The 13,040-nt window shown below is 31.9% G+C and overlaps 3 protein-coding genes across 3 annotated transcripts; 1 reads left to right on the top strand and 2 right to left on the bottom strand.

Moving 5' to 3' along the window:
* Window positions 1-616: 616 nt before the first annotated feature.
* LOC115698961 (indole-3-acetic acid-amido synthetase GH3.6) lies at window positions 617-3,896 on the top strand. The gene is made up of 3 exons (XM_030626176.2): window positions 617-1,082; window positions 1,174-2,093; window positions 3,046-3,896. Exons 1-3 carry the CDS (start codon window positions 736-738, stop codon window positions 3,651-3,653), a joined length of 1,875 nt encoding a protein of 624 aa, XP_030482036.2. The 5' UTR covers window positions 617-735; the 3' UTR covers window positions 3,654-3,896.
* A 2,830-nt stretch (window positions 3,897-6,726) lies between these two features.
* Window positions 6,727-7,801, bottom strand: LOC133030322 (uncharacterized). The gene is made up of 2 exons (XM_061102977.1): window positions 7,241-7,801; window positions 6,727-7,153 (listed from the first exon to the last, which is right to left on the bottom strand). The coding sequence occupies exons 1-2, from the start codon at window positions 7,529-7,531 to the stop codon at window positions 6,755-6,757; spliced, it is 690 nt and encodes a 229-aa protein (XP_060958960.1). The 5' UTR covers window positions 7,532-7,801; the 3' UTR covers window positions 6,727-6,754.
* An 8-nt stretch (window positions 7,802-7,809) lies between these two features.
* LOC133030626 (uncharacterized) lies at window positions 7,810-11,355 on the bottom strand. Its single transcript, XM_061103427.1, has 4 exons — window positions 9,348-11,355; window positions 8,837-9,236; window positions 8,650-8,740; window positions 7,810-8,574 (listed from the first exon to the last, which is right to left on the bottom strand). The coding sequence occupies exons 1-4, from the start codon at window positions 11,353-11,355 to the stop codon at window positions 7,810-7,812; spliced, it is 3,264 nt and encodes a 1,087-aa protein (XP_060959410.1).
* Between the last annotated feature and the right edge of the window lie 1,685 nt (window positions 11,356-13,040).

Here is a 13,040-nt window from a genome sequence, read left to right as displayed (position 1 = left end):
GTGCAAAGCATAGTCAAGGTTAATTTCCATCTAGCTAGTTTGAAAGAGATATCTACTTTAATTCTTTGTTTGTATCTATTTTTTAAATTTTATAATGTACTTTTTTTTTTGGTTATTTTCTTTTTAAAATATATTTATACTTTGTTTAAAACTTTATTAAATTTAACCGTCACTTAAAATTTATTCATCAATACAAATAAAAAAAAAATAAAGTTTTACCTTTTTTTTTCTCTCACTAAAATCCTTCCGAACTTAATACTAATGAGTACCCTAAGAAGTACTTATTTAATTAATAATCAAATTAACATGAAACTAATATGCATGACATAAAAGTTTTATAAAAATATGCATGACATTAAAGTAACCTAAAGTAATTCATAAGTTTTAGCATATATAACCATTAATATTCATTCATATATAATAATTTTGGGTTTTTTTATTTTTTATTTTTACAATTTAAATTAATTTTTTTTTTTTTTTTTTTTTTGCATTTTTACATAAATTGACATGAAAACCCACGTAACAACCTAAGTCGCAATCAAAATCTACACAACAACCCAAATTAAACAAAACTAAATAGTCCTAAAAAAAAACTAAACAGTAATAATACTATTATATATGTGCCCGCACTGTTCAATACTCGCTCTATAAATATATATATTTCACCAGATATCTCCATATCATGATATCATATATTAATTAAGCTATTTAATATATCCTAAACCACATCTAGTTATGCCAGAAGATGATGGCAACTTAGCTAAGGAGCCAAAATATTTTTGCGTTGTTACTGGTAATTATATCATGGATGATAAAGCAATCCAGTCACTGCAATATATAGAAGAAGTCACCACTAACGCCGATGAAGTTCAAAGACGAGTTCTCTCTGAAATCCTTTCCCGTAGTGCCAACGTTGAGTACTTGCAAAGACAAGGCCTTAAGGGCCACACTGATAGAGAAACTTTCAGGAAGGTCATTCCAGTAGTTACTTATGAAGATTTGAAGCCTGATATTGATCGCATCGCTAATGGTGACACCTCTCCTATTCTTTGCTCCCAACCCATTTCCGAGTTCTTAACTAGGTAAGTATATATGTATCGTACGTAATATGGAGGTAGTTATATATTTAGAACTATAGCTACTTATTATTAATTTTTCTTCATATGTGTGTAGTTCTGGGACATCCGAGGGAGAGAGGAAACTAATGCCAACTATTCAAGAAGAGCTGGAAAGGCGGTCCCTTCTGTACAGCCTCTTGATGCCAGTGATGAGCCAATTTGTTCCAGGTTTGGAAAAGGGAAAAGGAATGTATTTCTTGTTTGTGAAATCTGAGGCTAAGACTCCAGGTGGACTAGTAGCTCGTCCGGTTCTAACCAGCTACTACAAGAGCTCTCATTTCATGAACCGTGGACACGATGATGCTTACACCAACTACACAAGCCCAAACGAAACAATCTTTTGCCAAGACTCGTACCAAAGCATGTATTCTCAACTGCTATGTGGGCTTTGTCAAAACACTCAGGTTGTTCGGGTTGGGGCGGTTTTCGCTTCTGGATTCATTCGTGCCATTAAATTCCTTGAAAAGAATTGGGTTTCTTTGGTTAATGATATCAGGACTGGAACTTTGAACTCTGAGATTGAGGACATGGAGGTAAGAGTTTCGGTCATGAAAATTCTCATCAAACCTGATCCTGAACTGGCTAGTTTCGTTGAGGCTGAATGTATGAAAGAGTCATGGAAAGGGATTATAACAAGGTTGTGGCCAAACACCAAGTATATAGATGTTATTGTTACAGGAACTATGTCACAGTATATTCCTACTCTTGACTATTACAGCAATGGTCTCCCCCTTGTTTGTACCATGTATGCTTCTTCTGAGTGTTACTTTGGCCTCAATCTAAACCCTCTTTGTAAACCAACCCAAGTCTCTTATACCATTATTCCCACTATGGCTTATTTTGAGTTCCTGCCTGTGAATAAAAAAAGTGGCAAAGTTTCTGATGACCCAGCTGAATCCCTCCACCAAGAGTTGGTTGACCTTGTTAACGTCAAAATTGGAGAACAATATGAGCTTGTTGTCACCACTTATTCAGGTAAGACTCTTAAATATTCACCATATAAAGGTGTTTATGTTATACAAAACTCATTAAATAGTGTGATTTTTTTTTTCTATAAAGATGGGTACGCATAATATATATGATTTTATTTTGAAAAATATTGGGAAACGTATAGTACTTTTGGCAGTTCCTATATCTTCAATCATCAACAAAAAAATTTTTTTTTTGGTACAATTTTAAGTTGTTTACTTTATGAGAAATGCTAAATGCCTAGCACCCTCTTACGTGTCAATATCGCTATTGGTGCAATTAAGTATCGGGTCCCATATATTTTAATATAATAATTTTTATAGAGTATCGCTAGCCAATTGCAAGTCGACACATTTAGAAGGTGCTAGGCACCACTGGTGCCCAATAGCAATACTCTTACTTTATTGTTTGAACAATAATTTTTAGTTTATTTTTTATTTAGATTATCAAAATTTCTTAAATAACAATTGTATTTAGTATTTACTTTTAATTTATAACACAATTATTTATATTAATTGAATATTGTAAAAATAATCTCAAATAATAATTAATAATATATATTTTATTCAATTATTTATTGTATCAATTTTAAATAAATTAAAAAACATCTAGCATAAAATTAAATATAAATCCCTCGCACTTAATTTTCTTCTAATCTATTATATGCAAGTTATGTATATTTACACTTCAATATTCATACTTAAAAATCAATGAAATAAATAAATAAATAATAAAATGGTGCAAAAAATTATTTTATTCAGAATTTTTATAATCCCATTATAAACTATGATCATTCTATTATTATCGATGACGAAATTCCCCTAAAGAAGCTACTCCATGTGGCATTATAAAACATGCATATAACATTATTAATTAACCCAATACTTAATTGCATTTCTCAGCTATTAATTGTGCCTTTATTTAACGTTTTCTAATTAGTTTTTATGGTGTGTTACAGGCCTTTACCGCTATCGCGTTGGAGATATACTAAGAGTATCAGGATTCAAAAACAAGGCACCGCAATTCAACTTCGTACGAAGAAAGAATGTAGTTTTGAGCATTGATTCTGATAAAACGGACGAAGTAGAACTCCAAAACGCGGTGAAGAAGGCGACCACCAAGCATCTTAACTCATATGGTGCCTCTCTTGTTGAATACACAAGTTTTGCTGACACGTCAGCCATCCCAGGGCACTATGTCCTATACTGGGAGATTACCCAAAATGAGAAGACTCCAATTCCTAAGTCGGTTTTTGAGGATTGTTGCCTTACAGTTGAAGAGTCCCTTAACAGCGTGTACCGCCAAGGCCGAGTTTCGGACAAGTCTATTGGAGCACTTGAGATTAAGATAGTTGAAAATGGAACATTTGATAAGCTGATGGACTATGCAATTAGCCAGGGTGCCTCCATAAACCAGTACAAGGCCCCACGGTGCGTGAGAAACGCCTCCATTGTGGAGCTTCTCGATTCCAAGGTGGTTTCTAATTACTTCAGTCCAAAATGCCCCAATTGGGATCCTGGTTATAAGCAAGGGGGCACTACGGCCTCTACTACTCATGATGCTTGAAAAGATTATTTTAAATCTCTTCTTTTCTCTCACTCTCAACCAATAATATATATATATATACATATATTATTGTGCAGGACTATATGAAGCTCTATATGGAAGTGTGAACTAGAATTTGTATTAGCCTGTTTTGGTGTTTCCTTGTGATATTTAATTAACTTGTGTTATTTGTTTAATATTTTGCTTACCCGAAAGCATTAGTACTATCTCAAGAAAATTGACTGTTTTTTTTTTTCTGTGAAATTTGTCAGTATATGTGTTAAAAGAGAGTAATAATTATTTGTATACAAATATATATGCTATAGCTACGCAGACATTATCCCCCAAATAAATAATAGTTAGCGTTTATATTTTATTAACAAATAAGAAGACAATTAATTAATAATAGGGTGTTTATAGTCCTTTGACTGGTTTTGGCAAGTGCCTAATGAAATTTATCATTCATTTAAAAATAAATAAATAAATAATATATATAGATAAAAGAGAACATCAAATCACTACATATTTGTGATTAGTACTACTTAAACACTAATTAATTAATCTGTTTTAAAGTTGCAATATTCCCTTAATCAATGTAAACATGCACGAAATTCTCATATTAATTAAATTATTGTTATATATCAAGTAGATTTTTTTAAAATTTTTTATTTTTGGAATATGTAAAATTGTTTGCAAAATCAACAGTAGTTGCATTATTGAAAGTACACATTTGAAGTCAACCAACACTTTCCATAGGATGTGTTGGGGACTTATATATGTAATTATGCTTTTACTGGAGTGAAAAGTAAATCTATAAATAATGTTGATTTATAGATATGTTTATGTATGGTGATGATAAATGACTGATGAGAACGTAAAGTTCTTAACAGTAAACAGGATGGGGACGGGGTCATTTGTCGGGGGACACAAAGCAGGAGACATTTAAATTCAATGTGTTATACAATAACAATGTATCCTGCCATTTTCAAAAAAAAAAAAAAAATAAATAAAAAAAAAAATATTGTGTCGGTTTGTACTATACTACTTAATGTAAGGGATTTTTTTGCATTAAAGTTTATTTTTACATAACATAAATAATTAATATAAAAAAAAAAAGTATATTTAAGATTAAAAAATAATTAAAGTTTACATATAAAAAAATAATAAATAAATTTAATAAAACTTGTAATTAAGTTTTGTCAGAAAAATCACCGAAAAAATTATAGTACCGAAAAAGTTATTGTTTTCGGAAAAGTCACCATCGTTGGAAAAGTCACTGAAAAAAAATTACTGAAAATAGATGTCTCAAATATAACCGATTCTATAACATAATAAATAAAAACAAATAACTCAAACCGGTTATATTAACATATAACTAGTTTTGTAACATAATGAATGAAAACAAATAACACAAAATAATTCAAACCAGTTATAATTAAAATAGAATTGGCTCTATAACAGTGTTACAATAATAAATAATACGAAATTATAACTCAATCCGGTTATAACTAATATATAACTGGATACATAACATACACTACAACATTCAGGAGCAATAGCGGCGGGACCCTCGGCCGCTATTGCTCCAGTTTTTGGCCGCTAAAGGGCAATAGCGGCGGACCTCGGCCGCTATTGGTCCGCCGCTATTGCTTGGCCGCTATTAATAGTATTAGCGGCCAAAAAGTGGGTCCGCCGCTAATACTATTAATAGCGGCGGAGCACGGGCGGACCCGCCGCTATTGCCCCGTGTCGAACTTCGTGTTTCGAGATCGACACGGGGCAATAGCGGCGGGTCCCGCCGCTATTGCTCCGCCGCTACAAGACACTGTAATAAAAAAAAATAATAATTATTTTTAAAAATTTATTTATATTATATATAAATTTATTTATATTATATATATAAATAATTAAATATTTAATAAATAAATCTAATTAATATAATTAAACTAAATATTAATCTTCATTAATAATTAAATATTATTAATAATTTAAAATTGTCTACAAAGTAATTAACTTTAACATATTAATCTTAATAAAATATTGTCTCAAAATTAAACTAAATTATTACAAAACATAAATAAATTATTCATTAACATCTTCATTCAAGTCTCTAATTATGAAGTCTTGATCTGGATTATTTTCGGTACGAGTCCCCGAAGCCTGTGGCGGAGAAGGCACATACGCTTGGTCTGATGATAAACCCAGCGTCAAATTACCGAGCTCAGCTTGGTTGAAAATGGGAGTTGAAAAAAATTGGTTCTCCTGTGATGAACTCCCAAATAATCCAAAATCAGCAAAGTTTGAGCCGAGCGGAGGAGACTCTGACGGTGTTCGGTATAAGAACTGATTTCCCATTGGCGGAGCAGACTGTTGTTGCTGCTGAGGAAATTGCTGAGGAAAAGATTGGGGTTGCTGCTGCAAAAAATTTTCAAATTGCTGCTGTGACAAATTTTGGAATTGTTGTTGCGAGGAAGAAATTTGAAATTGTGGTTGCGTAGGAGGTTGTTGTTCTGTTCCGGAGGAGCGGCATGACTACGAGAAGACGAACCACCGGGAGATCGCGATTGACTATACGTTTGAACGAAATTGTCAAAGCGTGGGTTAAATATTAGGGCACGTTGTTCAGGCGTCAAATTACCCCCCCAAGTGGCACGCATAGCTGAGAATATATCTGCCATGGTGCTCATCATTTCAGTAGTCGGTTGGGGAGGCACCGTTGATTGAGTTTGGGGGATTGGTTTCTTTCCTTTGCCCTTGAGCCTTTTACCCACGCCTCTCTGATAGTCAGATCTTTGGCCTAGAACTGTTTCCATAACGTCAAACTGATAACCGCATCGGATCTCGGATTCGGCCCGGTATCGCTCTGGGATTGTCGTTCCAGTCGCTTCCTATCAAGCTCCTTGATCAATTCCTCCTATTTAAATCAAAATTATTAGACTATGTAATTAATATAAAATATAAATTTTAATAATAAATCATTTTAATCACTTACATAATCTTTTGCAGCTAATTCATTAACGAAAGTTCCAGACGGTTTTTTCACATGGATCTCCTTCCATGCGTCAACTACATGCTCTCCAGGAGTACCCCCATATACAAATATAAACAATTAAATTAGTTTATTATAAGAAAAAAATATTATTAACTATTAAAGAATTTTTTTTTATGAAACATTTAACAATTAAAGAATTAATACATACCATTCCGTGGCGTATGGACGCCAACGATTTTGTGCCTTGCGTTGTTGGATATTTCATTAGTTGCCGATTCGATTTATTTTTAGTTGAACGATTCAAAAATGCCTCGCTAACGAACAATTCGCAAACCGGTTTCCAAGTCTCGGTATTCAAGTAGTCAGGGGGGAATTTGAGAACTGTGTCCCAATCTTCTGGTTTTTTGTAATGTTGTTTGAAATGCTTGTGTCTGAGCGTCTTTCGCTCACTATACCGCTCCGCCATCACCGAATATAAAGTCCTCATAAGTAGCTCTCGGTGGGGATTCCCATCGATATCAAAGTAGTACTATGTAATAAAATAATTTAAAATTATGTTAATTTGTAAATGAGGACATAAAATTATTACAACCTTTAATAATTAAAAATTACTCACTCTGATTCGATTGAGCACTTGATCCTTGTATTGTTGGGGTACATCGGAAAAATTTAGATGACCACCCGGGCACAACATGCTCACTTGTTGGCCAAGAAATCGAACATAATTGCTGGCTTCAGTGCCAACTACTTTGCCGGTTTCAAGATCTACCTCCACCGGTAAGGGCTTACCAGCTTCTCTCCTTTTTTTTTCGAGGTTAGCGTTTGCGGCAACCCCACGACCCTTTCTAACCGGAGGTGGAACTATATATATTCGAGGGAAAAATAATATTATTAGTAAATCATACATTCACTATTTATATTCAGAACAATGTTAGATTTGAGAAAATAAGAAAACCTGATTCGCAGGACGACGGTACCCTAGAAGGATCAGGGGGATCCCTGCCATCACCATCCCCACCATGGTGTGTCGCTAACGTAGCAGACATTTTATTTTACTTTGAAGACGGAAAAAAATGTAAGAATTCACAAAATGTGAAACACATAATTGAAATATAAGTATTTAAAATGTTAATACGAAAGAAATTAAATATTCCTTTAATTGTAAAAAAATTTAGTAACAAATGTTTACAAAATAAAAGTTACAACCTTTGAAGAATCACTATCATTTCCATCATTCACTAAGTTTACATTTTCATCCTCTACATGTTCAACTAGTAAATCATCTACTTCTTCAGCAACATAATTCTCATCCAGTTCATTATTCTCTATCTCAGAATCCACTAACTGATCGGACGATTCAACAATTACTGGAGGTTCATTCGATTGCATAATCAACTCTCCAAGATCAACTGTCAACACAAAATTGGCAGAGTTAGAATCACTAACAACATCTACATCAGTTTCATCTTCGTTGTCAGTAATGTCCCAAATTTGTCGATGGCTAATATCTTCAACAACCTTCCAATCGCGACCTCTGAGTGGATCTTCAAGATAGAAAACTTGCTTTGCACAGTTGGCAAGGATGTACGGTTCATCTTGATACCAATGTCCACGAGTATTTATACTAGTTATATTATTTTCAGTGATTGTCTTCTTTCTTAATGGATTAGTGTTATACCATTTACATTCAAACAATGACACTGTAAATGCACCAGTATAAGATATAGTGATTACATCTTCAAGTGTGCCGTAATAATTAAACCCTTCTGTTCCAGCAACAGTAACACCACTATTTTGTGTCTTCCGCTTTTGGTCTCGCTTTGATGCAATAAACCGAACACCATTCACTACACAACCTTCGTAAAATGTTGCTAAGTAATCAGACCCGGAAGCGAGAGCGAGTAACTCATCACCATTTTGTAAAGTTCCAAGCTTGTGCAGCTCATATATCTAAATACATAAAATGTATTAATATGAGAGGAATATAAATGATTGAATTAAAACTTAACAATTTTGTCGTTATACCTTCTTGTGAAACCACGGACGGAAAGTTTGCCTATGCAAGGCATCATGATTACCATTAGGATTTTCATGCTTGATCTTGTCCAAATGTTCACTGTGAAGTATGATAATGTCAAGATACGATAGAAGGAGATAGAAAATAAAAACTAAAAATTTAATAAAATAATTTATAAAAATGTAACAAACTTACTCTAAGTAAGCTTGGATTTCAGGAGAATTTTGAAGAATGTACCACTCAGCTTTTTCACGACTGGTATGATCAAGAGCCTTGATAAGCCCGCTAGTTAAAGGACGAGATTGAGAATTAAAAACTGAGAGATAGCGACAAACAGAAGGCGCATCTTCATTTCGATCAAGCCGATTAAATCTTGTTTCACACCCTTTAAAGTACATTGAACAAAAGGTTACTGCCTCATCAGCAACATAACCTTCTGCAATTGACCCTTCAGGACGTGCCTTATTTCCCACATAATTCTTCAATTTTTTCATGTACCTTTCAAAAGGATACATCCATCTCATAAAGACCGGGCCACCCAATATCGCTTCTTCAGGCAAATGCAATACCAAGTGTATCATTATGTCAAAAAAAGCTGGAGGAAAAATCAATTCCATCTTGCACAATAACAGAATTAAATTATTTTGAGCATCCTCCATATCTTTTACATTTAGAGTTCTAGAGCATAACTGTCGAAAAAAATTACACAACTGAGTAATAGTTGTTGCAGTGTCACGAGGTAGAAATTTACGGACACCAACCGCTAGTACTCGCTGCATAATGACATGACAATCGTGGGATTTTAACCCAATAATGTTAGACTCATCTGGAGAAACTTTACTCTTTAAATTTGAACAGAAGCCATCGGGAAACTTTATTCCTTTAACAAACTGACAAAAAAGTTGTCTTTTATCACGAGTCAAAACATAAGGAGCATGCGGTTTCATTAGCCTCCCATTCGCATCTTCATAAATCCACAACGATTCCCTAATACCCATCTTCTTTAAATCATGGCGCGCATTGGTTGTGTCCTTTGATTTATCATTATCCAAGATGGTTCCTAGGAGACTATCACACACATTCTTCTCAACATGCATGACATCAATGTTGTGTTTTAAAATATTCGTGCTCCAATACTCCAACTCGTAGAAAATACTTTTTTTCCTCCAATTACAATTTTCTGCAACTCTTCTACGTTTCACACCCCCAAAATTTTCATGATGTCCGGGAATTTGGGGTTCGAGAGCATTAACTTGTGATAATATTTCTTCACAAGTAAATCGTCGTGGAGGAGGTCTTCTTTCAGCTTTACCATCAAATCGAGTATCCCTTCTCATTGCATGGTTACTTGGCAAGAACCTTCGATGCCCAACATATGATGTCTTCCCGATCACTCGAATGGACGTCGTGTCTTCATTACAAGTAGGGCAAGCTTTATAACCTTGACCACTCCACCCAGACAAACTACTACGAGCAGGAAAATCATTCACTGTCCACAAAAGCGCAGCACGCATTGTGAACATCGAGTTGGTCGAACTATCTCTCGTTGCTACCCCATTATTCCACAACTCCTTTAATTCATCCACCAAAGGTCTTAAAAATATATCCATGTCTTTACCTGGAGATTTTGCACCAGGAATTAGGGTAGATAGCAAAAAATAATTATCTTTCATACATAACCAAGGTGGTAGATTATAGTTAGCTACCACCACTGGCCACATGCTGTATGCAAGACTCATGTTGCCAAATGGATTAAATCCATCAGCAGCTAACCCAAGTCGAACATTTCTTGGGTCCCTTGCAAACTCGGGATGTTTTGCATCAAAGTCTTTCCAAGCTAAACCATCGACCGGGTGTCGCAACACCCCATCGTCTTTTGATTTTCCAGTATGATGCCATATCATGCTTTTCGCTGTAATCCTCGAACTATATAATCTTTTAAGTCGAGGTGTCAACGGAAAGTATCGCATGACTTTGCAAGGAACTTTTTTTCCTTTCCCGTTCTCGGAAGTAACCCAACGACTAGTTCCGCAAACTGGACAAGCCTCCTTGGATGCATTCTCCTTATAAAATAAGCAACAATTATACAAACAGACATCGATATTATCATAACCCAAGCCTAATTTCTTCAATCTCTTTTTTGCCTCGTAGTAAGTTGATGGAATATTATTTTCCTTCGGAAACGCAAACTTTAAAAGCTTCAATAATTCTTCAAAGATGTTATTAGGAATTTTTCCCCTAACTTTTAAATGCAATAGCTTTGCTAAAAAGTTAAGAGACGAAATCCAATCACAACCGGGATACAACTCAGCTTCAATTTCCTCAAATAAGTCATCAAACTGAGGGTTTGTGGTTGGTTGTTCATCTTCTCCTTGTACATCCTCTGTTGTTGGGGGAAAGAAGTCTTCTAGAATAGGTATCATTTCATCCTCTGATTCAATATCTGCAACTGCTACATCATCGACAACATCCTCAGGCTCGCCGTGATAAATCCACGTATCATATCCTTGCATGAAACCTCGATCAAACACGTGTGCTCTAACCCTATCTATTTTTTCAAACCTACTATTTATACATCTCACACAAGGACATCGAATTCTTCCATCACAATCCTTATGTTCTGATGCCATTGCTAAAAAGGCTTGTAAACCATTCCAAAATTCATGGCAACCACGATTTCTGATTTTGGTCCAAGACTTATCAATTGTCGCCATCTACAATTTAGGCGACAAATAAAGTGTTACAAATTTGAATAATTTGTAAAGTGTTATGAAATATTTTATGAATTACACATTTAAATAAAAATTTTATGAATATTTTATGAATTATACATTTAAATAAAAATTTTATGAATATTTTATGATTTACATATTTTATGAATTACACATTAATAAAATTTTATGAATATTTTATGATTTACATATTTTAGGAATTACACATTAATATAATTTTATGAATATTTTATGATTTACATATTTTATGAATTACACATTTAAATAAAAATTTTATTCATTAATATTTACAACTTAAATTAAAAAAATGTACAAATTACTCTTTAAAAATATTTTAATTTTTATGTTATTTATTAATTTATATAAAAAAAAAGTAATAACTTATTGTAGTTTAAACTAATTTATTTAAAAAAAAAATTAATCTCTTTTTTAAGAATTATTTATTTTAAAAAAATATATTATTTACAAATTTATATAATATATTATAATTTAAACTAATTTTTTTATTTAATTTATAAAATTAAAAGTTCAATTTTTTATTGAATTTTTAAATTTTTTTTTGAGAAATATTTAATTTATAAAATTAAAACTTTATTTTTATAAAATAAATTTATATTAAATTATAATTTTTTTAATTCCATTATTAATATTAATTTTTTAAAATAATAAAATTATCACAAACATATATGTGAAATTACAAAACTTACAATTTATTATACCAAACATAAAAGTTTATTAGTTTAATTACAATTTATATTAAAATAAGAAAATTCATTTTTATTATACTTTTTTATTTTTTTCATTGTTTTTATTTTTCTTTATTTAAAATATGTTAAATTACAAAACTTACATCCTAAAATTATATTTGATAACTTTTTCACTATTCTCACTATATTATCATGATAATTCATATTTAATATACTAAACAAAATTAATTACATTAAATACAAATTATAATATAACAACAACAAATAAACATTAATAAATAATTTCAATTCCACAAAATAATTAAAAAATGTAAATAAAAAAATACACCAATAAAATATTTATATAACTATACAAAATAATATATATAATATATATTTATATAAACAAAAATAACATTATGATATATATAATATACAAATAATACATTATATTTCAAAAATATAACCAAAAATTATATATATATATCCACAGTGTATATAAATATATTAATTAATTATCATTAATAACTTTGTTGTATACTAGAACATTATGCTAAATAAATAGATATATACATTATGCTAAATAAACTTAGAGAAATTACATGTTTTCACTCAGTTAATTAAACTTTCCTTCAAGTTCTTAATTCATTTTTCTGGTCCTCATTTTTTTAACCTCTGTTAATTTAGAACAGAGTCAAATTTAGTTTAATTTAGGTGACCTTTTCAAATCAATGCAGTTTTTAAAAAAGAATTATACGTGCACCGAATTATATATAATTTCAATATATTTATATAAATATAAATAGTATTAAACTTATATATATTTATATTTTTCCCATTATATATCCACAGTGTATACATTAATAATATTACAAATTATATATACAAAAAACTACACAAATCTATATATGTACACAACCTAAAAATTAAAACACCTAATATATACACAGATTTACATAACCTAATATATACACAGATTTA

This window comes from Cannabis sativa, chromosome 8, assembly GCF_029168945.1.
Source record: "Cannabis sativa cultivar Pink pepper isolate KNU-18-1 chromosome 8, ASM2916894v1, whole genome shotgun sequence".
NCBI classification, from domain to species: Eukaryota; Viridiplantae; Streptophyta; class Magnoliopsida; order Rosales; family Cannabaceae; genus Cannabis; species Cannabis sativa.
Note: the sequence above shows the minus strand (reverse complement) of the source record. Positions and strands in the feature narration are given on the sequence as shown.